Source organism: Lutra lutra, chromosome 15, assembly GCF_902655055.1.
Source record: "Lutra lutra chromosome 15, mLutLut1.2, whole genome shotgun sequence".
Lineage (NCBI taxonomy): Eukaryota > Metazoa > Chordata > Mammalia > Carnivora > Mustelidae > Lutra > Lutra lutra.
Genome location: NC_062292.1, coordinates 68,067,018 through 68,091,566, shown reverse-complemented (window position 1 = coordinate 68,091,566; position 24,549 = coordinate 68,067,018). Strand labels below are relative to the sequence as shown.

The following is a 24,549-nucleotide window of genomic DNA, read 5'->3' as shown; positions in this document are numbered from 1 at the left end:
GCACCCCAGCAAAGCCACCAGCCGCTCACGGGGCCACCGAACGCTCACGGGGCCACCGAACTTGACGGAGTCTTCCACAAAACCATCCCTGGGGTTGCTGGGTTCTTGCTTTGAGGGGTTCACCTCGAAGAAACTTTCTGCAAACGCCGCTTCAGGAAAAAAGTGCCAATATCCCAATATAACCGGACACAATGGCACCAGGAGACGGAGTTGGGCTTCGGGGGGTCTTTATTAAGTGACGCTTTAGTCTCAGTCTTTGCCAGGGACTGGGAGGGGGGGTGACCCCACTGCCCCCAGGTTGTCCCAGACGTGCTGTCTTAGAGGAAGGAGGCAAAAAGCCTGCTTTCCTCTGAGAACAGCCTGGGAAGCTAGGCTAGCGCTGGGGTGGGGGGGCGCAGAGCCGAGACCCCCGGCACCCCCTACCCCTGGCCGAGCTTCTGGCCAGCCCCAGGGCAAGGGGCCAGGGCATTCCTGGCCAGAGCCTTCCGGACAGCCTGTGCCCGCTGCAAAGCCCGCTGCCCTGAGCAATTCCCGATCCTGGCTCCCACATTCGCCTCGCCCCTTGCTACGCGCAAGTGAACCCCACACTCCACCCCACTGGGCCAGCAGCCCCTGGCCGGGCAGCTCTAAGGGCCTCTCCCTCCTGCGGCCCACCTCCACGCAGGCCTCTCCCGGGGCCTCCCACCGCTCCCCTCTCCTCTTCTCAGCATCACACTCTGCCCCCCAGCAAGCACCACCACTGTGGGGCTGGGGGCCCCAGGGACCCTCCCTGGCCTGCGGGCCAGACTGCCAACAGACAGAGTGACCTGCTCGGGGCCCTGGAAGCCAGGCAAACGCAGAGCGGAAGCAGAAGTGGGGCGGCTGGGTGTGCGGTCCCCGCAGCAGGAGGGAGCGAGCCCTGGCCCTGCTCTTGGTGCCGGCAGCTCCAGGCCCCTCTTCTAGAAGAGTCCCCAAGGCTCCAGAGCTGCCTTGCCTGCACATAGGGAGAGGACGGGCGGTCCTCCAGGAAGGGAAGGGTCCGCAGAGAACTACCCATATGTCTGGTGATACCCAATTCTCCCCCAGCGCCGGAGGGTGCAGACTCCAGGCGCCAATCACCCTGCATCCTGAGTGAGAAGAGGGGCCCTTCTGCTGTCCCTTCCCCTCAGAGGTCCACGAAGCACTCCAATGGAGCGCAGATGCCCACGCCTGCCCCTGTCCCTGGGGACAGCGGTGGGCTAAGGCAGAAGGGCTGGCTGGGGGCCCCCAGGCCTCTCCTGCTCCCAGCACTTCCCTCACTTTCCTGACGTCATCTTGGCGACAGGGAGACCGCCCTCTCAGCCGGCTCCGGGCCCTCCCTGTGGCTCCCGGGCCCTCCCTGCGGCCTGCGCGGCTGGGCTTCCTTCCTGCGTGCGTGCGTGCGTGCGTCTGCGTGTGCTGGGGTGACTACAGGTGGTGGTCCTGGCTGCCAGGGAGGGCAGGAGAGATCTGGACGCAGCCCCACTGTCGGGCGTGGGGGTCCATCTCAACCAATCTCCTTCCACTGCTTGTAGAAGTCCAGAACATTCTTGATGTCCACACTGGCGTGCGCAGCGGCCTGCAGGGCTGCCTAAGGGATGGTGGAAGCAGACAAGCACACGCATGGAGTGGTCTGAGGAGGGCGTCGGCCCAGGCACCTCCTCCCTGCTCACCCCCATCCTGCTACCTTGCAGACCGACCTGCATAGGGCCTGAGAGCACACTGGGGTTGTCCAGTGGAAGGCCTGTGACGATGGTCACCATGCCGCTGGGGTCCTCCTCACCCGCCCCCTGGGCCAGAGTCAGTTGTTTGCAGCTGTCCAGGATCTTATACAGGGCCCTGGTAGGGAGGAAGAGACGGCAGGCCAAGCCACAGCGTGAGGGCAGCCCGCGTACCAGCATCCCCAGAAGCTGGGGACTGGGAGGACAGCAGGAGCGTGCGCAGGAAAAACCAGGCAGAGAGGGACAGTGGTTCTAGAGAGTGTCCCATGGGGACTGGGTAAAGGGACACTAAGCAGGGACACCAAGGGGCTCTGGGGCTGGGGCCACTTCTCCCTCCCAGGGGACCGCACAGGAGGCCCTGACGGGTTAAGCATGGCCCCAGGCTGCTCCCACCAGCTGCCGCAGCACCGTCCAGCCCGAGGTGGGAGAGCAGTGAGGCGGGGCCGGCCTTTACCAGGCATCTGCGTCCTGCCGCTTCACCTTGTGCCGCTCGAAGCTCTTTCCCACCTCTTTCTGGCAGCGAATGTACCTGCAGCAGGGGAAGGGGGTCAGAGGGGGCAGGGCACCTCCCCTAAAGCACCTCCCTGTGTCCCGGGGAGGGGAGGGGCACCTCGGTCCCATCCCGGCTCCGTCTGGAGCCATTTCAAAGGAGCTTGGCCAGGCCCCGAGCCCAGCTCGCTTTTCCTCCTGATAACATCGACCCCCTGGTTCCTCCCGGGGGAGCAGCTGGGAAGGGAGGAGCAGCAGATGCTTTTCAAGTCAGGCTCCTGGAGACAGGGTCCGAACAAGCAGGCTCTGTGCGGCTTCCGGGCCGGGCAGGGGCAGATGCCGTGGGGGTGCCCGGGAGCAAGAGCCAGCTCGTCCCTCTGCTGCACCCACCGCCCGTGGCTCTCCCAGCCTGGAGCCCCGAAGGGAGGGCCTGAGCGGGCCTCAGCAGTCCCTGCCTGGCTGCGCAGGTGAAGGCACTCCCGCCCCAGGAGCCCTGACCTCGGACGGACCCTACAACAGCAGCCGGGAGCCGGGGGGGTGGGGGTGCTGCCCCAGCTCCCCGATGACGCTCATCTTACGTCTGCCGCAGAGACAAAGAGACAACAGCTTGGTTGTCTGACAACAGGTTCCCCCACCCTCCACCCACAGCTGAGACCCTGATGTGTAATTTTATCTCTGTCCCCTCCCCAGCCCCCACCGCAGCGCGCATGGACTGCAAGTGTGTCTCTCACCCACGGGGACCAGGGCTCCGGAGACGCCTGGCCAGGTCCACACTCACCTGTTTCCTTTCTTAAACTCTGCCTCCAGGTACCGGATCCCATCCCGGGCCCCTGGGTGCTCCTTCTTCAGCAAGTCCAGGCCATCGATCACTGGCAGACGGGGGGGGGGGGGTGACGGAACAGGTGAGCTTGCAGGGAACCCCCAGCGCCCGCTGCAGTAGAAGCAGGACCCGGGCTCCTCAGTGGCTCCCAGGGCTCTTCCAAAATAGGACCTTCTTCGATCAGCAGAGCCCGCGGTCTACCAAGTGCGTGCGCTTAGGTCTCTCCCGTTTCTCCCAACCGTCTTGTGACTCAGCATTTAACAGACTGTCACATACATTCCACAGATGAAGTGACCGAGCTTTAGAGAGACAGCAGGACCTGCCGAGGCCACAGTGCGCCAACTGGGCCTCCCTGGGCGCTTCTCCACTGCAAGCCCCAAGTCTCTCTTAACCACACCCTGTCCCCCCCAGTACACCCACCGGTCCTCGGGATGATGACGATGAAGCGGCCGCTGGTGGCCAGCTGGCGGATGACCGGGAGGTGGTGGCAGAGGGCCTGGGTGTCAGGGACGAGGTAGGGAGACATCGCTGACTGGGCCTTGGGCTGCAGGCTCCCTTCCAGCTGAGAGACCTCGAGCTGGGGAGAGAGGGCAGAGTAGGTGCGGCTGCATGGGCCCTGCAGCCCCGGCGTGATGGACGGAGCCCAGGAGGCTCTCCTGGGGCGTCTCCTGCCGCCAAGGGGACGGGGGGGGGCCTCCTCGTACCAAGGCCTTGGAGGAAAAGGAGGCAGAGGGAGGAAAGGTCAAGAGAAAGAGAAGGAAAAGCGAACAGAGAAGGCAGAGAGGGCCCGGCGAGGCCCGGCGAGGCCCGGCGAGGAGAGAGCCAGAGAAGGCGGTCTGGGAGGCGATGTGCTTCAGGTGGAAGCCAGTGCGCAAGGGGGAGAGGGGCAGAGCTCTAGGGGCGGGCACCACACTGAACAGCGGGGAGGGGAGGCGGGGGAAGAGAGCAGGCGCTGGGGGCAGGGCAGGGGGGCAGGGCAGGGGGCCGCGGCCGGGCAGCATCCGCCGGCAGGGTCTGGCCAATGAGCAGACGCAGAGCGGCCGCCGCTGGGTCCCGACCGCCTACCTGAAGCCGCAGCTGGGCCATGTCTCTCATCAGCCTGTTCCGACGGGCTTCCTCCTGCGCCTACAAGGCGAAACGCGCGCTAAGCTTGGGACCAAGAGCTGGGGCCTCAGTCCTTCCCCCAGTGAATGGAGAGCTCTCAGATTATCCGAGAGGAGCTCCCGAGTCGGAGACGGGAGGCATCATGTGAGGTCAGCTCTCTCGCAGCCACTAAGTGTGGGAGAGGGAGGCTCAGGAGACAGGCCACTCCCCTGGCAGAGAAGCGCTTCTGGGACCCGCGCCGCAGCTCTCGCGGGCCCAGGCACCAGGGACAGGGAGCAGCAGCTGCGCGTGGGGGCCACACACACAGCGCCCAGCAGCACAGCGGCCTGCCAGCTCTGCCCTCTGCTGTGCGCGGTGCCCGCACACCACGCCTTCTATCGCCAACCACTTGCCAACTTCTTCCAAACCTGCTGCTCCCCTTCTGGCGGTCCCCGACTTGGGAAAGCAGCCACTGTGTACGCCAGGAGGCTGGGCTGGGCTGTGACTGGTCCCTCTCTCTGCTCCCCAAGTCATCGCCTTCCTGTCCTGCTGACCACACGTCCGAAAAACCACTCACACGCTTCTGTTCCCCTCACCTCCGCTGTGTGACCCCCGTCTAAGCTGGTTCCTCCCACCTCATCCTCCCCGGCCCCTGCCCCCGCCCCCAGCCACCTTCCCCGCCGGCACCCAGACACCAGCTGCTGGGCACCGAGGCCCCGAGTCCTCTGACGGTTCCCTTTATCTTCTGGATGAAGCCCAATCTCCCTAACGTGGTCTAAAGAGGAGACAAAGGATGGGGGGCGGGGGGCACGGCACCGAAGGCCCTTTGATGGGGGAAGGAACGTCCTCAGAATGATGCCCTACGGCAGTAACCTGTGCAAATGCATCGACTGCAAGAACGTGGCGTGAGATGTCGGGACAGCGCCGGACTGAGGGCGCGCTGCAAATCAACTGACAGACACTCCTCAGAAGTGTCAAGGTCATGAAAGGAGACTGAGAAACCGCCACAGCCCAGAGCCGATCAAGGACACACACAACCCAACATAATGTGGGAGCCTGGAAAAGAAAACAGCCATCTGGGGCCCCAGGGGGTGTCTGCCTTCGGCTCAGGTCATGATCTCAGGGTCCCGGGATCGAGCCCGCATCAGGCTCCCTGCTCGGCGGGAAGCCTGCTTCTCCCTCTGCCCACCGCTCCCCCTGCCTGTGTTGTCTCTGTCTTTCCTGCTTGCTTGCTCTCTCTCAAATAAATAAAATCATTAGAAAAACAACAAAGAAAACAGACGTCAGTGGAGAATCCAGTGACTTCTGAGGAAAGTCTGGGGTTAACAGTACTGCGCCCATCCCAGCATCTCAGTTCTGACAATTACACGATGGTTGTGCGAGATGCACCTACCCCCCTCCAGAGGCCCACATGACAAAATGGCCCCTTGGAGACACCTGGGCGCAGGACAGAGAGAGGGAGGCACAGAGCAGGCCCAGCCGGCAGACCGGCGAGGACGGGCAGTGCCGGCACCACAGGAATCAAGCCCGGGGAGCAGCCTTTCAGGCTGGAGTTGAACTGTGAGGTCTGCTCTGCCAAGGGTAGAGGAAGGGACCTCCATCTGGGTCCAGGAAGAGGAGAGGAGAGCTGCACCAACCTCGGCCTCTGGCATCGTCAGGCCAGCGGCTCAGAGACGTGGGCCTCGGCCGTCCTCAGGGGACATCTGAGGAACCACAGGCAAGCTGGGTCCCTAACCCAGGCAAATGCTGGGGCTGCAGCAGCTCAGAAGAGCCAGTCTGCCCAATGCCAGAGCCCTGGCTTTGCCACAGACGATCCCTCTTCTGTGGCTCTGTGTCCCGTCATGGGGCGCAGGAGAGGGTAAGCACCCCCTCACTGAGCTGCGCCCAGGGCTGAACACGCTGTCCCGGGCCAGGTCGGCTTGGCACACAGAAAGCTCCCAGTATGCGCTGGCAGGTGTCACTACAGGGAGGGCACACTGCTGTGGAGGGATGCACCCTTAGGGTGGACATGGGCCACTCAGCAGTGCTGGGGAAAGCCCTGGCAGGCGAAGGGACCTTGGGGTCCAGCACCAACTGCGAGGGGCTCTCAGCGGCTCCCTGTCCCTGAGATGGGAGTCTTGGAGCTTTAAGCTAAAGGAAATGTCTGCAAAAACTAACGTCTTAAAGCTGTGTGATTTCCCCATGAATGTCTTTGTAATTACGTGTTTTCCTCTGCAGAGCACGACAGGTTTGTTTTTCAACAAAACGAGCTTGCTTTTAAGGCCACAAAGAAGGGAGTTTCTGGTGCGCCTGTGCCCCTTCCCAGCCACGCACGCTCTCCGCGCGAAGCAGGTGCTCAGAGAGGTGGGGAGGCCTGCAACTTGGGCGGAGGGGACGGGCCTGGGACAAAGAACCTCAAGGTTTGCAAAGACACATGGGCCGTGTTTTGGTGCCAGACATCCCCCGCTGCCCCCCAAAACGGGCTGCCATCCAGCCGGGGGGACAGCGCTCAGCTGTGCAGGCCCCAGTGCAGAGCCCAGACTGTGCTCCGGAGCATCAGGCCCCTGAGACCAAGCGACCTTGCTGGCACTGCCGCGAACCCAGGGCCTACAGAACAGACTGGCCTGGCATGGAGCTGACTCTCAGTCAACATCTGGGGACCAAGTTCTGAATGGAGAAGAGGTTAACCCCGGCCACCTCCTACTTTCTGGGGGTCCCGTAGGGAAGGATCCGGCCATTCCCCCCACCCCTAGTCCTCATCCCCGAGAGAGGAAGAGCCAGGGGCACCTGCAGGCACATGCCCGAGATGCAAGCTCGTTTTGGGGTCACAACAACCCCGTGAGGCCAGCACCCCTGGGGCCAGGGAACCCATGGGGGAACCTAGCAGGGAGCTCAGACAGGAGGGGACAGGGACGGGCCTCCAGCCCAGGCAGTCCGCACATGGACAGGGCCAGCCTGCCTCTGCTGAAAGCACCGCTCCTTCCCTGTGCTCCCTCCCTGTCTGCAGGCCCACGGGGGGGGGGGGGGGGGGGGGGGGGGGGCCCTCCCCGCAGCCCCGCCCCCCTCCCTGGCTCTTCCGTGCAGGCCCCACCCCCCAGGACAGCGGCTCACCATGCGGAACTGCGCCTGCGCCTGCTGCAGCGCGCCCTCCCGCTCCGACGGCGCGATGCTGACGAAGATGCCCGCCTCCGCGCTGAACTGCAGAACGCTGCCTTGCAGGCGGGCCACGAAGTGCCCGAAGCTGCGGATGCAGCAGGTGCGCACGACCGACTGCGGGGACGTGGGAGCTGGTCAGGCGCGGCAGGGCCCCCAGGCACGGCCCCCAGGCACCGCCCCCCGGCCCCCCGCAGCAGGGGCAGGGGCTCCCTGGAAAGGCCGGTGGTGTGTGGGGTGGGAGAGGGGAGCCCCGAGACCCAGAGCTTTGGGCTGCCAGGAAAGGAGACTCCAGGCGGGACTGGCTAACCAGGCCGCAGGCGGAGACAGAAAAGGCAGCACAGCGGACTGAGCGTAGGGGCACCTGGGCACTCCTGCCACCTCCCTCCTCGAGTGGAAAAAGGAGGGGACACAGCTAGACCAACAGTTCCAGCCTATTCTTCCCCCTCAAACAAGAATCCTCTCTAAAACCCTAAAACATGAAACAGACGAAAGCCTGGGCCCTCTAGCTGGAGAGGAGGAACCAAAAGGCCCCTGTGTGCCGGCGAGGGTGCCGGGTGCCTGTCTGCTCGGCTTACCCGGCAGTCCCCAGGCACCCCGTGCAGGGATACAGACACACGGGTGACCGGTCAGGCAGCGCTGCCCCTTCCAGCTCTCTCTGATGGCCTCCTGTCCAGCTCACAGGATGCCGGCCCCAGAGTGGAAAAGAGCCTGAGAACAGCTCCTAAGCCCTAACAGCCCCCCACTCCACACTCTGCAAAAGCTGGACACGGTGGAGGCAGGCCGCGAAAGGACACCCATGCGCGTCCCACGGGAAGGAGGGCAAGCCCGGTGGCTCATGAGAGAAGCACGCCCAGCCCAGCCCTAAGGACGCTGGACGGGAGGGCCACCGGCTTTACTGTGGGGCTGGATGAACAGAGCTGCTGGTGTCAGAAACGCCATCCCCACCTCTTCCAAGGCGCTAAGCAAGAGCCGATCCGCGTCAAAGTTAAAGTGACGATGGGCCGCCCGGAGAGGCGGCAGGTTACGAAGGGCCGTGTCCTCTGGGAGCAGCAGGCTGGAGGGCAGGTCAGGCAATTCACAACCTTCAAGAAAGTCTTGGACCTCGGGACACAGGGCCAGGCCTGGGGAGAAGCCACGTGAGACCACCTGCCCTGTGGGAGCCCCCTGAGGGACATGGCCCTTCCCCCTGGAGAGCAGGGAGATGGACGCGCAGGGCTGTCCCACAGGACTGGTGGGGCTAGAGGAGCAGGGCAGGCACAGGAGCAGTGTGCTCTGATACGAAAGGCTCCCCGAGCCCAGGGTGGACCTGAGGGCTCTCGAGGAGGACGTAAACCCTCTCAGCTGAGGCCAGAGCTGGGAACCGGAGCACACACGCAGCTCGAAGGTGGCAAGAGGGGATGAGCTCTGGAGGCCCAGGAGGACTCTCGGTGACCGGGGCTGGCTCCCAGGCCTGCCTCTCTCTGCTCCTGTCCTCCCCACGGCCTTCCCCGGGGAGCACCCTGCCTGGCCAACCAGGCCACCTGCCCACAGTGGGGCAGTGTTGAGGAAACCAGAGACACAGAGACCACAATGGCCGCTGTGTGCCAGGATGGCAGGACACAGAGCCCCATCAGCCTCCTTCCCCCCAGGCTGGGTTACCAGGGAGGGGGCTGGGCTTTGTGGGGCCACGAGGGAGAGGGAGAGCAGGGGCAGTGCTGGGCACTCACTCACCAGACTCCCGGAGCTCGCCAGCAGCTGGCAGCAGGTTCAGCAACACAGACAGGCGATTCCACAGACTCTGAGAGCTCTGCGAAGAAGGGAAGCCTTCAGTGGGGCAGGGGCAAGGAAAGCAGGACGCCGGGGGGGGGGGGGGGGGGTCTAGGGGCTATGGGCACAGACCTAGAGCGATCTGATAGAAAAATCAACAAAAGAGGCCGTGGGCGGGGGGCGGGGGATTCCTGGGAGACCTGGAAAACAGGGAGCCGATCTCATGAGGAATGAAGGGGGCCCACGGGCCTGGCTGAACTTCGTCACCAGCAGCAAGACCGTGGGGAGAAGGTTTGAGGCCACAGGAAGGACACTGGGCTCTGGGAGTGGGAGAAACCTGAGCGCCAGAGGCGGCCTCTCCCCATTGTTCTGCCCTCCATGTGCCCATCCTGGAACACCTGTGTGGGGACGGGACCCCACACCCCCAACCTTAGCACACCTCCCGATGACTAAAGGGAGTGAGTAGCTGGCCGCCAGCACAAATGAGCTCACGCCCAAGGGTGTGCCTGGCCTAACCTCAGCCCTCCTCTGAGGACCAGGGGGACCCGCAGGGGAGGGGCCAGCACGGCAGACGTGCCCCTGGGATAAAGCAACACAGGAAAACACTGCGCTGCCCTCAAGGCTCGAGACAGACCCACCCTGAGAAGGCGGCCCCGCCCCCACCCCCCAGCGCCTCCACCCTGTCCGGCAGTCCTGCTGCCCCATGCCCATCTCCCAGGCACCACTCCTCCGTCTGGACCCCGGGGCAGGGCTTAAAGCCGGCCGTCACTGTCCCCAAGCCTGACTGTCCCCAGGCCTGACGACTGGCCTGACGCCCAGCGCCAGGGCTCGAAGCGCAACAAACAGCTCTCGCCCCCGTCCTGGCCACAGGCTCCGGTCCCCCCCGCACCCCCACCCCCGCCTCGGCCACCGGCTCCAGTCCCCCCCCCCCCGCCCCGGCCACAGGCTCCTGGAGTGCAGACCTCACGTCTACCCTGTCCCTACAGAAAGCGTCCTGGCCCACCCGGAGCAGGCGCCTAACGTGTGTCCTGACGGAACCAGCGGGGCCCCGGCATCGCCCTCAGCGGAGCCCCCCCACCACGGCGAGCCGCACCTGCGCACACACCACGATGAGGTCAGGGTTGGCCCGCAGCCAGTCCAGGAAGACCTTCACGGCGGGAAGCAGGCCTTCAGCCGCCAGGACCTGCAGCTTCTCCTGGACGCTGCGCTCGTTCCGACAGGAGCGCCCGCTGGACTCGCTGCCCTCCGACTCGGAGCCCTCCTCGGAGGCTGGGGTGGGGGAGGGGGAGCCGGGATGAGCGCGGCCACACAGCCTCAGGCTTCAGCTCCAGGCCAGGGGCCGCCCTGCCCGCACCCCTGGGCAGAGCGCGGATGCTGAAGATGGGAACTCACCACCACCCCTGCCTCATCTTTCCACGCCCACCGGCCAGATGCTCTTAAGTTGAGAAACTGGTGCCTCCACCCTTGCTGAGCCACCTGGGGGGCTCAGTCAGTGGAGGGTCTGCCTCCAGCTCAGGCATGATCCCTGGGCCCCCGAGTTGAGCCCCGAGTCAGGCTCCCTGCTCAGTGGGGAGTCTGCGTCTCCCTTTCCCTCTGCCTGCCACTCCCCCTGCCTGTGCTTACTCACTCTATCTCTGACAAACAGACAAATAAAATCTTAAAAAGAAAAACAAAAACTGTTTCTTCCTGGGGCCCTGGCTGACTCAGTCGGTTGAGTGTCTGACTCTTGATGTCAGCTCAGGTCTTAATCTCAGGGTCAGGAGGTCAAGCCCTGTGCTGGGCTCCACACTGGCCGTGGAGCCCACTGAAAAATAAACAAATAAAACAAAATATGGTTCTTCCGGTCTCAAGCTAACTTGTGAGGGGGTCTACAGCTATTTCCTCAACCGGTGTTTCTAAAAGGCCTACTCCCTGCTACGACGCACAGCGGGCAACCAGAAGGCAGCCGTTGGGAAGGGAGAAAAGGCAGACAGAATTCAACGACAGCCCGAGGCGCCTGGGGGCTCCCTCCGGTAAGTGTCTGACTCGTGGGCTTGGCTCAGGTCACGATCTCAGGGTCTGTGAGGCCGAGCTCTGTGCAGGGCCCCACACTCAGCACACAGTCTGCTTGGGATTCTCTTCCTCCCTCTCTGCTCCTCCCTCTCACGCAGGTGTGCACTAATAAACAAAATTAAAAAAAAAAAAAAAAAGGACAACCCCGCCCTCCCCAGCACTTTCACGGGCAGGTCAGAGCGTGGAGCAGCCCCCCAACCCCCTTCCCGGGCTTCCGAGCGTTTCCTGCGTCCCACCCTCATACAGACTCGGTGTTAGGAACTGACGATCCAAGGACAGACCAGACCCACGCTGCCCTGCCCCCAAGAGGCTCACGGTCTCGTTGGGGACCCAGACAAGCCAACAGACAAGGACCTGAGTGGGAAAGGCCTGGAAGCTGTGGCGGGGCAGAGGTTACAGGAACCCGCAGGGAGGAACTTTCCCCTAGCCTCGGAAGAATGCCAGACCCGTGATTTGAGGGAAAACCAGACGGCAAGTGAGGAGCCAAGTGCCAGGTTAAGGGCAAGGGGCAGCACTCAGAAGAGGGAGGAGAACGCGTCCTGCACGAGGCTGCGGTGCACATTCAACAAAGCACCCGACGACAGGCCAGCCGGGCGCCCCGTGCAGGGAAGACCCCCGGGAGAGAGGTCCCTGGCAGGACGAGGGGCAGGGGCAGTGGCCAGAGAAGGGGCAGGGAGTAGGGGGAGAAGGGGAAGACCGTAAGCAGCAGCGGGGACTCTGAGGACAACTCTGCCTGACCGGACCGGGCCGGAGAGAGCACACAGACGCAGCAAGGCGGGGCGGGGGGGGGGGGGGGGCCACCCGCACAGACAGGCAAGCTGCCTCCCTCGGCGGGGGTGGCGGGAAGTACGGACCAGAGTGGCGGGAACCGAGGCCCAGATACCTGGCTCTGAGGGCTTGTCCGCATCTCCGTTGACGCAGGGCCTGCAGCCAGCCGCAGCAGGGGCTTCGGCCGGGGGCCGGAGGGGCAGGTTGGTGAAGGTGGGGGCCAGTCGGAAGCAGCGCTTAGTCTGGAACATCTGGGTGGACATGGCTTGCAGGTTGCTGGCAATGCTAGCCTCACTGGGGCCCAGGGGGCCATTGAGAGACTCGGGAGCCTCTGACCCAGGCCGAGCAGGCTCTGGGGCCGGGGACCGTGTCCCCTCCTCGTCCTCCATGTCTTCCAGGTCTGACCGGGACTCTTGGCTGTTCATTTCTGAGTCTGTCTCAGCATCAAAGGCCGTTCCCCCACCTTCAAGACTCTTGTCAGAGCCACTGTCCGAGCCCTCACTGGCCCTGGCAGAGTCGTGGCTGGAGTCCGATTCAAAGCCTTCGCTCAGGTCACTGTCATCTCCTGCTTTGGGTGGGTGGCGACGGCGGCGGAGGCAGGAGAGGCGGGAAAATTTCCGGCTCTTTCTGACCTCACCTGCTGGAGGTGCTGCGGGAGGGGGCTCGGGGCCTGGCACCTCCTCCTTCTCCAAGGGCTCATCTGTGCCAAGAGTACAGTCAGGTGGGGCCTGGGGGCAAACTAGAGCGATTCACCACCTTCCGAGCCCCCCATGTGCTCCCCTTCCCGTCACTGCACTCCAGCCTGACCTGTCCATGTGCACGCCCCCTCCCACCTGCCTGCACCTGTGCCATCACTCTGGAACGCCCCCTCCCCCACCTGTACCTGTGCCGTCGCTCTGGAACCACCCCACACCTACACCTGTGTCATCGCTCTGGAACGCCCCCCCAAAACTGCACCTGTGCATCGCTCTGGACCCTCCCCCCGCCGCACCTGTGCCATCACTCTGGAACACCCCTCCCCACACCTGCACCTGTGCCGTTGCTCTGGAACACTCCCCTCCCCCGCGGAGGTGCCATCGCTCTGGAACACTCCCCTCCCCCGCCGCACCTGTGCTGTCGCTCTGGAATGCAGGCCCTGCGTTCTCGCTCTCCTCCAGCTCCGCCTGCAGCCGTATGTTGACGTGGTTGACGAGGTGCGAGAAGAGGGCCAGCGTGAAGGCAATGGCTGCGCTGTACTGCTTGGACCCTAAAGCCGGAAAAGCTGGGCATGAGCGGCCCAGGGCTCTGAGGAGGGGCAGGTGCCATGAGCTCCAGCCCCATCTCACCTGCTCTCCCCCTTCCAAGGACCAACCAACTTCTCAAAGCTTCTTCTAAGAAAAAAGGATTTCTTAGGTCTCTGCGTGATTATCCTGCCGCCTAGGACGTGCCAGCTCACTGTGTGTGTCCTCAGGCGAGCATATCCTGTGGGCCCATGCCACCTGCCCTGGCTCTGACGCCTTCAGGCGGGCTCCCCACAGCCCCAGCCCCCACACACCCAGGCCCGCCTCCCTTTTCCTCCCGACTTTGCTCCACGTGTGCCGCTCCCAGGAAGATCTGCGCAACTGCCCAACTGCCCCAGACAACAAAGTCGGAGTTCTGTCTGGGTCATCGGCTAAGCACTCCGTCCCTGTTGGCCCGGGTTGTGACCGAGTGTGTCTGCGGGAGGGGCCTGAGGTGGGGGCACAGTGTGGACAGGCTGTTGCCTTCGTTCCTTCACCAGCAGCTCCTTCAGTGTAGGGGTCCCCGGCCCAGCAGTGAGGCAGGTGCCTCGGGCAGCCCGGGGAGGAAGCCAGGTGGGGGCAGGGGAGCAGGCAGGGCACGGGAGTCACCTGCTCTCTTCAAGCTGTGCACGCCCATGAGACAGATGATGACCATCTGAAAGACGAGGAGGTCCGGGACGAAAGCATAGCCGCCCTCGTAGTCTTCCTCGCCCTCGCTGGCCAGGCTGAGGCCAGGGGACGAGGGCAGGTAGAAGAGGCAGAGGTTGAAGTCCTCCAGGACTGACTGGCAGAGCGACGTCAGCTCTGAGTCCACCGGGCTGCAGAAGGACAGGCGCAACAAGGAGGTCAGTGATGGGGTCCGGGGCGGGCAAGAGGAGCTGCGGGGCCCGGCGGGGGCCGCAGAGAGCCGGCCCGGCAGGAGGGGCTCACGGGACGCGGGTCGAGGGCCGGGACGCGGGTCGAGGGCCCGCCCTCTGGCGCTCACCCGCTCCTGGGCTGCAAGAGGCTCTGCAGGTACATGAAATTCACCAGCAACCTCTTGATGTCTTTACACCTGGAAGAAGAGGAGCCCCAGGGAAATGGCAAATGCCCCAGAGGCCCTCCAGTCCCGCCGCCCCAGCCCCACGGGCCCTACTCACCGCTTCTTGCTGGGAGAGAGCTTCCGCGTCTCGCACTTCTTCAGCTGGTGGTACATCTTGGCTGCCTTGTCATACAGCCGCTTGAGGTTCCCATAGGCCCCCTCAAAGGACACCTCCGACTGGATGCTGAAGGACACAAAGTGCACTGGGCAGCCCCGGCAGGGCGCGGCGCTCTGCTGGCGCTCGGGGAACAGTACTTGGAGCAAACGCATGCTGCCCCCAGGCTCCCTTTCTGTGTACAGACTCGGGGCAAGGCCACCGTTCCCGATAAAGTACACAGACACAACTTCCGGACAGCACAGTGAATGGAACACCTTGGCTCCCTCCGTAAGCAGAATGACTGCTCCCACTGTCAGGGACCGTCCCTGACATATGGCAGCACAGAGCACGTAACGACAAGTGGCAGCTAGCGAGCGGCCGCACACAAGTGTGTGCACACACAGCTCCCGTGCTCAGACACTGGTTCGGAGGCGAGTGTGCGGAGAAGCCCGCCACGGGCCAAGTCCAGCGCGTGCCGCCCACACGTACGCACGTGCGCGCGGAGCCAGGACGAGCAGGGACCCCACGCCGGCCCCAGGCCCTGAGCCAGCGCGGAGGCTCCTAGCCCAGCCGGCCTCACGGCAGCACCCAGAGCACCAACAGGGCACTGGGCTGTTTTTAATGTACTTTTGTCATAAGAAGCAAGGGACAGAAAAGAAGAAATGTGTGTTACTGGTGAATAAGAGGCAGTCACAAAGTCACAGACACTCCTTCCGTCCAGAAATGGGTTCTGTGCGTCCTAGCCTTAAATCGGGGATGGGGGGAGAGGACGATGCAGGGCAGCTGCTCTGACCACCAGATTACCACACAGATGACTGCTGGCCTCCGGGCCCTAAGAGACAGGCAGGTTCTATTTCCAAATGTCTTGGGTCACAATCCAATGTCCGGAGCCTTGAGCTGCCATGTACGAAATCCATCTCTCCCAAGAAGAGAAACCACACGGAGTGGGAAGGGGTCCAGAGGAGCCTCGCTCCAGACAGAGCAGCCCCCAGGGCTGCTGAATACCAGTGACTGATCCTAGAAAAGGCCACTGGGGACAAAGAATGGCCTGACCAGGCCCCACCCAGATGCCTCACCCACCAACGGGAGACGTGAGTGCTTTAACACAGCAAGGCAGGGCCCCTGCGGGCACCTCCCAAACCTGGACGTGCCAGGCTCTCTCTGGAAGTGATCACTCACAATCACGGTCACGAGTGTGATGAGGGACCAAGGACCAGTAAGGGGGGCATTCCTGGAAAGGCACGAGAGGACTGGGGAGGAGGCAACGGAAGCCCACGAACCTGGTCACCTGTATTTAAGAACAGCAGCCGCGGGGGCCGGTCTGTGCCGCCCCAAGAGCAGGCGCCCCAAGAGCAGACACTGTGCTGATCCAAGAAGAAAGGCTTCCTGGACCAAATGAACCACGGATCACAGCATAGGGAATGAGAAGGCAGACGCTCACTTCACACTTCTGCACACAGCCCACATGCTTATGAAGGACCAGCTCCCTCCACTCCCCTTGCTTGGAAGCCCAGTTCACAGCAGCATCTTCTGGAAACGTCTGGCTTCTCACGGAGCCATCGGCCCCCACAAGGCAGCTGCCGCTGGGGCCCAGGCGGTTTATTCCTGACCGTTACCTCACTGGGGCACGCAGCAACCCATCAGACACACGTCCACTTGGCTCGGGCGACTTGGTGACCTAAGTCCACTCAGCTCAGCCATCCTGAAGCCGAGGCTCCTTACTCCGAGGGCGCATCAGCACTGGGGAAGCAGCGGCCTCCCGCACTGTCGCCATGGTCACTCGGACACCAAAGCCCGACAGTTGTGCTGTTCTTGACAGCCGCTGCCCTGACACCATTCCGCCCACCACACGCCGTTGACTTCCTCCCCCAAGACAGCCATCCCACACTTCCCAGCGGATGGTGGGCAGCTCTGCCAGCTGCCCGAGCGCCTTCCAATCCAGGCGGATCCATGACAAGCAGGAGGTAGGAAAGGGCGGGGGAGCGAAGCAGCAGCGGTGGGGACGCGAGGCCGGCGGCGGCACTCACCAGCGCAGGTAGCAGTACATGGCCTCCACGTTGTAGTACTTGCCGCCTGCGAGCGTGCCCAGCTGGTTGAAGGGCATCCCTGCAGGGACACAAAAGTCATGTGGTCTGTGCCATGACATTCCCCTGCCACCAGGACCCAGCACTGCTGAGCACCGGGGAACACATGGGCTCGTGAGGAGGAGGTGGCCCAGGTCTGCAGAGGACACCAGCGTCCCCGGGGAGGAGCGGCCAATCCTATTTCCCCAGGGGACTGGCTGGACACTCATTTCTGGCCTCGCCTGCCAGGGATCAGCACCACCGGGCGCTATCCCATCAGCGGCGGCTGTGGCAACTCTAGGGTTGCTGGAAACCCACAGAGCCTCTCCTCTTCCCCAGCTCTGTTTCTCACCCCTGAGCTCTCCTACTGCAAGCAAATCCCCACCTCTCCGTGCAATGGAGCATTCCCCCTGCTCCCACTGTCCCTCAAGTGTCACTTCCTCTCTCTACAGAGGCCTCAGAGACAAGGGAGCCTTCTTCTCTTCCTTCCCCTCTGCCTCCCTCTTGAGCCTGTGTTTGAGAGGGCGAGCGCCCAACCGAGGCACAGTGTGACGGGACCGAGCACGAGGGGGACGCAGGGAAGCCAGCGCGGCCTGCCTGCCCTCTCCATGCTGTCCTCCTGCTGAAAAGTGCTGCTGGTTAGGGAGGCCTGAGTCAGACGCCACTTACCAATCTGGGGAGCTACTGACAAGGCTTGGTAGTAAAATCTCTCGGCTAGCAGCTCGGTGTCTACGCCAGCTAGTTCATTCTGATAACGCGCTGCAGGAGACAGAAGGAAGGAAACGTGATGCTGCCGCGTTTCAGAGAAACCTCCCCTCGTCCTGGAGTCCACTCTGTGGAGCTGTAGGAAGACCCTGGGAGGAAGACACCTGAGCTATGAGGCTGGCTGCTTGGGCCTCGGGCATAATCTTAACTCTGCATGACTGTGGGCCAATCCTTCAACTCTCTCTTCCCTGCTGGGAGCTTCAGGGTGTGGGGAATGTTTAGTGTTTGTAAACAGGATCTTGTTTATCTCCTCCCAACGGAAGGGGACCTGGGCAGGGGACCCGGGCACCGACCGCAGCCGGTCGTAACTGCTTGGGAGGACCTCTGGTAGTGGGTTCTGGAATACAGCTGTCTGATCCTGCAGGGAAGACGTTACTGAGGACACTCGACCAGTCTAACGCGAAGCAGGTGCTCTCTCTGCGCACAGGGCCCATGAGGGGGCCAGGAGCGCACAGGGCAGGGAGGAAAAGCCTCACGGGACAAGAAGTAATGTATCTAGTAGCCTAATGAGGAACCTTTAGCTACCAGGACTAGAGGCCTGGGCCCAGCAGGCAAGAGAGTACTCCTCCATTCTGAGAACGTTTGCTGGGCAGGGAAACCCTCCAGGAGGCTGAATTTCAATTCCTCTAGGAATCCAGGAAAAATGAAAAAAGCAAACCCCAAAAGAGAAAAACATGCAACTAAAAAAAATCTTCCTAACCCAATACCGAACCTGAGTTATCACCCAGACTTTCTCAAAGTTTATTTCCTTCTTCCATAGTCACTGGTCCTTTCTGGCTCATGGAGGAGCAGGGACAAAGGGACATGTTAGTCACAGACCGCAAACTATTCCTATTGCTCTCCTGCCACATACAAGCTGGTACCAACAACGGAAGCAGCTTCCCGCCTGTCCTGCAGCCCAAACCGCTGCCCCAACGAGAGTGCCGGTTCTTACACAAATCCCCCAGGTACACGAGACACCGGTGGCACGCCATCTGTGCCCAGTCCATCTCCTTCCCTGACGCAGACACTGGCTTCTTGCATCCTGAGAAAGACAGAAAGGGACACTCAGAAGCCCCTTCCCTGGCCCTCTACCTAACGGGAAACATCTTCCTAGGTGGGGAAAGGAGATCAAGAATCCAACGCTCGTCCTGAAACCGTGTGTTAGGGGCAGGGGGATGTGCATCTAGGACCAGGTGGAGAGACAGAGGCCTGCAGGCAGGGGTCATTCACGGGACGGGAAGGAACTGGAGGAGACAGGCGAGGGTCCTCAGGCCAGGACAGTTTCCTGGGGAAAGGCGACGTGAAAGGTCATCATAGGAAGGCTTCTAGAAAGGAAGAAGAGGGGGAAGCCAACTGTCAAGGCAGTCTTGGGTGCCTTGGGCAGAAGCTTCCCACGTGAGGAGGAAAGGTCTGGGTAGAGACGGGAAACCTGCCGGGAAGAATGAAATGTACAAGAGGCCAAGGCAGATGCCCCAGACTTCCTGGGGGAGGAGGCCTATGGAGAAGGCCACCTACCAGGGAGTCTGCCCGTGCAGGAGACAGGTGAGCCTGCCGTGCCTGAGCCGGAGCCGGAGCCGATGTGCTGGGCTCTCAGCTCCCCCTTCTCAGTTCAGAGAGCTCGAGCTCTCTGGGGGGCAGCTCCCCCACGTATCAGGCACTGATTGGTCTAAGTGCTGTTTGGTGTCAACGGGTCCCACAGCAACCTCTGGAGAGGGCGACTTTCACTGCTCCCACCCAGCAGTCAAGCACGTCACACACTGGTGAGTGGCAGAGCCAGGACTCGAAAGGCAGACTGGCTCGAGCCGCTCCCCTCTGTCCGCGTCACCACGTCGCCAAGCTGCTGGCTACGAGACCCGCCCCGAGAAGCCCTTCCTAGTACGTTCTACAGGTGTCCTCAGTCAGCCGGACGCAAGCACATCAATGAGGAGAAAAACTGAGTTCAGGGAACGGAGCCTCCGAAGTGAAGGCTCTTCACTGTGGGGGCTCTGGACCCCTCCGGCCATCTGCTATGGCGTCTAGGAGGGTGGTCTTAGGTTACGTCGTTCTTTTTAAATGTTCTGTAAATGCACCAGATGCAGCGCCGGGCTTCTGACGGAGAATGCCCTGAGGTGGTACAGAAGCATCTGGCCAGGGCACGGGCACAGGCAGGGGGCGGGAAGGAGCGTGAGCGGCCAGACGGTGGACGAGGAGGGAAGGAGGTCGAGCATAGTCGCCGGCCCCTCGGGCAGCCACGCAGACACCTACCTGTGACACCTAACCACGCAGCGCTATCTTGAAGGAACGTCCGTAAACATTCCTAACACTTTCAATACGCACAAAAAAGCTAGGAAACAGTTTCTGAAGTTAAAAGCAACAGTGCTGGGGCGCCCGGCCAGCTCAGTCAGGGCAGGGCAGTGGGAGGCTCCTGATCTCGGGTCGTGAGTTGAAGCCCCACGCTGGGCGTAGAGACTACGAAAATAAATAAATAAATAAATACTTAAAAAAAGAAAACACACACACGGCGCTGAGCAAACTCAAGGGCAAGAAGAAAAGTGCTGTTACTTCCACCCTCCAGGGACGGGCCTGCTCACAACATCCGGCCGTCCTTCAGACACCTCCTCGTCTGCACCCCCAACCAACGGAAACCCCTCTTTCCTCCAGGTCTTCACCCAACCTCGCGCGCTTGTTTAGAGAAACCCGAAGTCCACGGACCGTCTGCAGGTCTGGCTAGAATCCTCTGTGCCTGGCCAGGTCACCAGCTACAGAACCCAGAAGAGTAAGAAGGCCAGATGCGGCGGCCCCTACACTCGCTCCCCAGCCCACCTGTCGGATGTCACTGACCTATGAGGGGGTCGGTGACGTGGGTCCAGTCGATGCAGCACTGAAGCTCCAGCTGGTAGTGGGACTGGATATAGAGAAGCAGGTGCTGGTAGAAGCCGATCCCAGCGACCAGGTGTGTCCGGTAGGCGCACTCCAAGGCGCTCCGGCTGTGGATGTGCTGGACGGCGGGAAAGCGAAGGGGCTGCTAAGCCGTGAGCTCACAGGACTGTTCCCCTCCCTGACCCCAGTCCTCTCACCAGGAAACGAACTTGGCTTCTTGGCTCTGGAACTTCGCCCACATCCCCCTTCACTCACGAGTCACCCCACACCCTCAGATCCACCTCTCTCATCTTCCCGTCTGCGAGGAGGCTCCCCGGCCAATCCTAATTACATCGGACCCCTCCCTCCTTACTGCCTCTTTTCCGTGGTTCCTCTACCTCCAACCATGTCCTGGCCCACCTTCCTAGCTGTCTCTTCCGATCTCAGCTTCCCTCTTCAGACACCTTTCTTCTCAAAACCTGGGCCCTCCCCTTACCGTCTTGTGAGTCTTGATGAGCTGAATAACTTCGTAGTATACCTTCCTCCAGAGCAGCTCCTCGGCCTTCCTCCCATAGTCCACTGGGTGCAGGAACATAAGCTTGACGCACAGCTCGCGCAGCCTGAGGGCACAGAGCAGCACAGGAGGCTGACCATCCTTGGGGCAGGGAGGCATTTGCGACGCCCCGACCCACAAATCCCCATGCCTCCCAAGGGACATCCAGGGTCCATCTGCAGGACCCGGGACAAACAGCAATCCTGGAAAGCAGTGGAAACCCCCAAGGATAGAGGCGGGAGCAGTAACAACTTTAATAATCTTCTTTGCGCCCTGTACATTTCTCTCCTTTTTTCCTGCCTTTTAACCCCATCTTTCTTTCCTGCCATTTGGTAGCATGGCCGGTTCCCCCAACTCAGTGCCGTCCAGTGGCACGAGGCCCTAGAGGAAGAAGCTGCAGAGACAGTGAGGGGTCCCCACGTCCTCTCTCAGGAAGGCCAGAGTTGTCAGCCCGTTACCGTACCATGAGCTCAGGAGGTAAGACAGAACACGCGTCTGTGTGCGACAGGGTTTTGGGGGAGAAAGGCAGAGAAAGCTTAAGGCTCTGTCGTTGAGAGTCTCCGGCTTACTTGTTCCTCAGGCTAATGTTCTCTGGTTTGAACACCTCCTGATAAGCGGTTTTGTTGCAAAGGATGAGGTCAAGTCGATGCACAGCCTCCACCACGGCCCTGGAGGGAAGCACAGGCAGAGAGCCCTGAGCCCTCATATGTCCAGGCAGGCTGGGGCGGGGGGCACTGATCCTAGAGAAGAAGCTACAGAATTAGGGGCAGGGAAACGGGAAGGCTGCAGGCTAAGCTGTACAAAACCAGATGAACAGTCGCCACGCACCCCAAGAAGAGCCCTCTCCCCGGGGGACAGTTCTGTCACTACTTGCGACGGGGCTTCGGGGGCAGGGGAGCTGCTCTGGCTTACAGTGGGTGCCGCCAGAGGCCCCACGACACATGGACAGTCCACCACAATACATATCTTGCCCCAAGTGTCCAAGGTGTCAAAGCAGAGAAGCCCCGTGATAGGAAAAGCTGGATCCTCTTAATGGAAAGAGCCTGTGCTGGGACGCCAACAGGAAATGCAGGCTCTGACCCTGGCTGTGTCTACGTCTGTAATTTTAGGCAAATTAAGCTCTCCGAGCCTCAGTTTCCCTGTCCATAAAAATGGGGACAGGCATGGCAGCCGCCACAGGGGACTGTGAGGACGAACTGAAAGGACTCCCGTGAGGCCCTGGCACACGGCAGCCGCTCAACGAGTAACGGGACACGAGTTAATCATTGTCCAAGGGCTTACTGTCCCTGACACAAAGGAAAGGCCTCCCTAGCATAAATTTCTATTTCTGAATTAGTGGGGTACGGAAGAATGGGGAGGGGGCTGCACTGCGTACTGCGTAGTCGCAAGGTCTCCTCGACTCTTTGTTTGCTATGACAGGCTCTGGGTGCTGGGCGAAAGCGCTAACTTCCTTGCGTCCCAGCTCTCCCACCTACAAAATGGAAGCACAGTTACGGCCCCTGCACGAGGATTAAATTAGTGAATACGTGAAGCACTCATGATGGTGCCTCATACATGCAGACTCAGCAAGTAGTAGCTTCTATCTTTCTTGTCTAAGGCCAGAAGGCGACTCCAGACACCACGAGAAAAGGCCACTGAAGCGCCACCATGGATGGCTGAGAAGCGCCAGAGGGACGTGTCATCTCTAGAAGGGGAAAACCCAGAGGAAGGCAGGTAACAGCTGTGGAAACAGGGAAACTCAGAAACCGCTCCGGCACACAAGCAACCAAGAAAGGGAGGGTTTGGGGACTGTTTCAGGACACTGAGACGTGGGCCCCTGGGCTGGTAAAGTGGGCCACGGCAGGCTGGCTCCCTGTGGAGGCTCAGGAGGGACGCTGACAGACGCGGCCCTGCCCCGGGCAACATGACCGCCAGCACCCAGAGGAGCGGGCGGGAGCGGACTCCGGGCCTTCTCACAGGCAATCTTGAGAGCTCAGCATTTCTGCAAACGCCTTCTGGGCCGCCTACAGATGGGAGCCAAGCCCTCTGAGCCAGCCTGGCCCTCCATGCCAGGGCCGTCAGACGGCCATCCGTGACTTTATCCTAGGCCCCCTTAGTTCCCCAGGGCAGGGCTTTGAACTTCCGGGCCACGGACAGACCTCAGGAGCGTGTGCACATGCCTTTATGGACCGGCTCCACAGCTCTCCCTAGTTGTCAATCCAAGAAAGCTTAATAACCATCACTCCGGAAAGTTCTAGTTGCAGATTCTCTTTCTTTCTTTCTTTCTTTTTTTAAAGTAATCTCTACACCCAACATGGGACCGAATGTGTGACCCTAAGATCAAGAGCTGCGTGCACTCCTGAGCCAGCAGGCTCCCCGAAAAATGACTTTTTAAAAATAGTTCGTCAGCCTAATTAATTAACTGGTGTTTGTGGCCCTTCCAGCATCCCTGCTACTGCTGCCTTCTCCTCTTCTAAAACTTTTCAGAATCTCCGTCTATTAGCAGACGCTGGGAATTTCCCCAATTTACCGAAGCTCAGAGTGACAGTCCGTATCTAACCACACATGTACGTGGGGCAGAGAAAGCAGACCTTCCTTGCCCGGTTCCTTCCCGCAGTCACCACTGCGTCTCTAAGGAATCAAAGCAGCGACCGGCCGCCTCCCGTTTCCACCCGGCTCAAAGCCAAGAACACAGGCACAGGCAGAGGGACGCACGCGCGCACGTAAGCCACATGTGCACCCACATCACCTCGTCCGTCCCGGGAGGTACCGGGGTGGGCTGAGGGACAGCGAGGCCCGCGAACGGTCAGAAGGATGACCAGGCCGCTGCTGAAAGCTGGAGACACGTGCGGGATCTCGCAGGCAGGGCCCACGCTCGGACGGGCAGCGTGACGCGGCACCCGTGTCACCCACCGCCGGCTCCTCACCCGCCCTGAGACGGCTGGGGGCAGCCCACAGCGGGCGCCCAGGGGCTGCCGATTGGATCACTTTGCTGTTTGGGAGCGGCCTATACTCCCCTGTGCCTCTGACTTAGGAAGGCCAGAAAGGCAGGACGCCCGGTGGCGGGAGGGAAAGAACACGCTCCGACTCTCGCACTGCCGCGGTGGGGCCGCCGCGCCGACGGCCCCTGTTCTACGAACCTCACCCTCTACTAGACAGCAGCAACCTCAACCTCGTCTCACGCTTCACCCCATTCTGCCCCAGTTCTAGAAACCACGTTCCAGCTGCCCCCCAGAAAGAAGAAATCCTCGACCCTGTGTGGGAAGAGCGCACAGCGGCCTCAGCAGAGGGACGGGGGCGGCAGCCAGGACCTGCGGGGGGCGAGTGGCGCTGCGGGAACCAGAAACTGGGGATGGACGCTGCCTGGCAAGGGGCTGTAGTCCTGAGGCTGGGAGGGAGCAGGGCTCGCGATCAGGAGGGCCCCAGTGCCCTGAAATGGGCTCCCGTGACCTAGGAACACTCTGGACCCGGCCCTTCGTGGCCCCTCCAGGCCGACGCAACTCGTCTCCGGCCTCTCTTTTCATTCAAACTCCGCAAAACGCGAGCCGGAGGGACTTCAGGGCGTACCCAACCCAAGCCGTCCTCTCCAGGATGCGGACGGCGAGGCCCAAGGTCACACGAAGCCCCTGGCTCTCCGGACCGCAGGCCGGGGCACTCCCCTCCGTCGCGTCCTGCGGGGTTCGGAGCGCCGCTCCCTTCCGGGTTCTCCCCGCCTGCGACCCCACCCTCACCTCCGCGGCCCGCAGAGCTCGGCGCCCGCCCCAGGCTCCGGGCCAGGGGCCTCCTCCACGTGCGCCCCCCGGCCTCCGGGCCTCGGCCCCCGCCGGGCCCCGCGCCCACCCCGCTCGCCGCCCGGCCGCGCCCTCCCGCAACCCCCCGCACCCCGGCCCCGCCCGCCGCGGCCCCGCCCCCGCGGCGCCCACTTCCCCCGGCGGCCGCACGCACGCCCCGGCCCCTCACCGGTAAAGCCGCTTGGTGTGGAGGACCTTCGCCTCGGGCTCGCTGCTCTCCCCTGAGGGGGGGCCTTGGCTCATGGTGCCCGGGTCCGGGGCGGCTCCCGGTCACAGGCCCCCGCCGCCCGCCGCTACCGCCACCACTGCCGTGTCCGGCCGGAGCCGCAG

At 62.2% G+C, this 24,549-nt stretch overlaps 1 protein-coding gene across 3 annotated transcripts; it reads right to left on the bottom strand.

The window, feature by feature from the left end:
* Nucleotides 1–210: 210 nt before the first annotated feature.
* Nucleotides 211–24,527, bottom strand: SMG5 (SMG5 nonsense mediated mRNA decay factor). 3 transcript variants are annotated; one of them, XM_047704666.1, is made up of 23 exons: nucleotides 24,389–24,520; nucleotides 21,825–22,133; nucleotides 21,019–21,117; nucleotides 20,393–20,516; nucleotides 19,879–20,035; nucleotides 18,011–18,100; nucleotides 16,981–17,070; nucleotides 16,276–16,354; nucleotides 14,210–14,335; nucleotides 14,056–14,124; nucleotides 13,680–13,888; nucleotides 12,920–13,057; nucleotides 11,927–12,511; nucleotides 10,085–10,260; nucleotides 8,956–9,031; nucleotides 8,191–8,366; nucleotides 7,201–7,359; nucleotides 4,093–4,152; nucleotides 3,448–3,604; nucleotides 2,986–3,076; nucleotides 2,173–2,247; nucleotides 1,698–1,836; nucleotides 211–1,588 (listed from the first exon to the last, which is right to left on the bottom strand). In XM_047704666.1, exons 4-23 carry the CDS (start codon nucleotides 20,489–20,491, stop codon nucleotides 1,505–1,507), a joined length of 2,835 nt encoding a protein of 944 aa, XP_047560622.1. In that variant the 5' UTR covers nucleotides 20,492–20,516; nucleotides 21,019–21,117; nucleotides 21,825–22,133; nucleotides 24,389–24,520; the 3' UTR covers nucleotides 211–1,504. The 3 variants fall into 3 exon arrangements, with proteins under 3 accessions (XP_047560622.1, XP_047560621.1, XP_047560623.1); XM_047704665.1 differs by lacking the exon at nucleotides 21,825–22,133 and having other exon boundaries at nucleotides 24,389–24,527; XM_047704667.1 differs by lacking the exons at nucleotides 20,393–20,516; nucleotides 21,019–21,117; nucleotides 21,825–22,133; nucleotides 24,389–24,520 and having other exon boundaries at nucleotides 16,981–17,165; nucleotides 19,879–20,011.
* Between the last annotated feature and the right edge of the window lie 22 nt (nucleotides 24,528–24,549).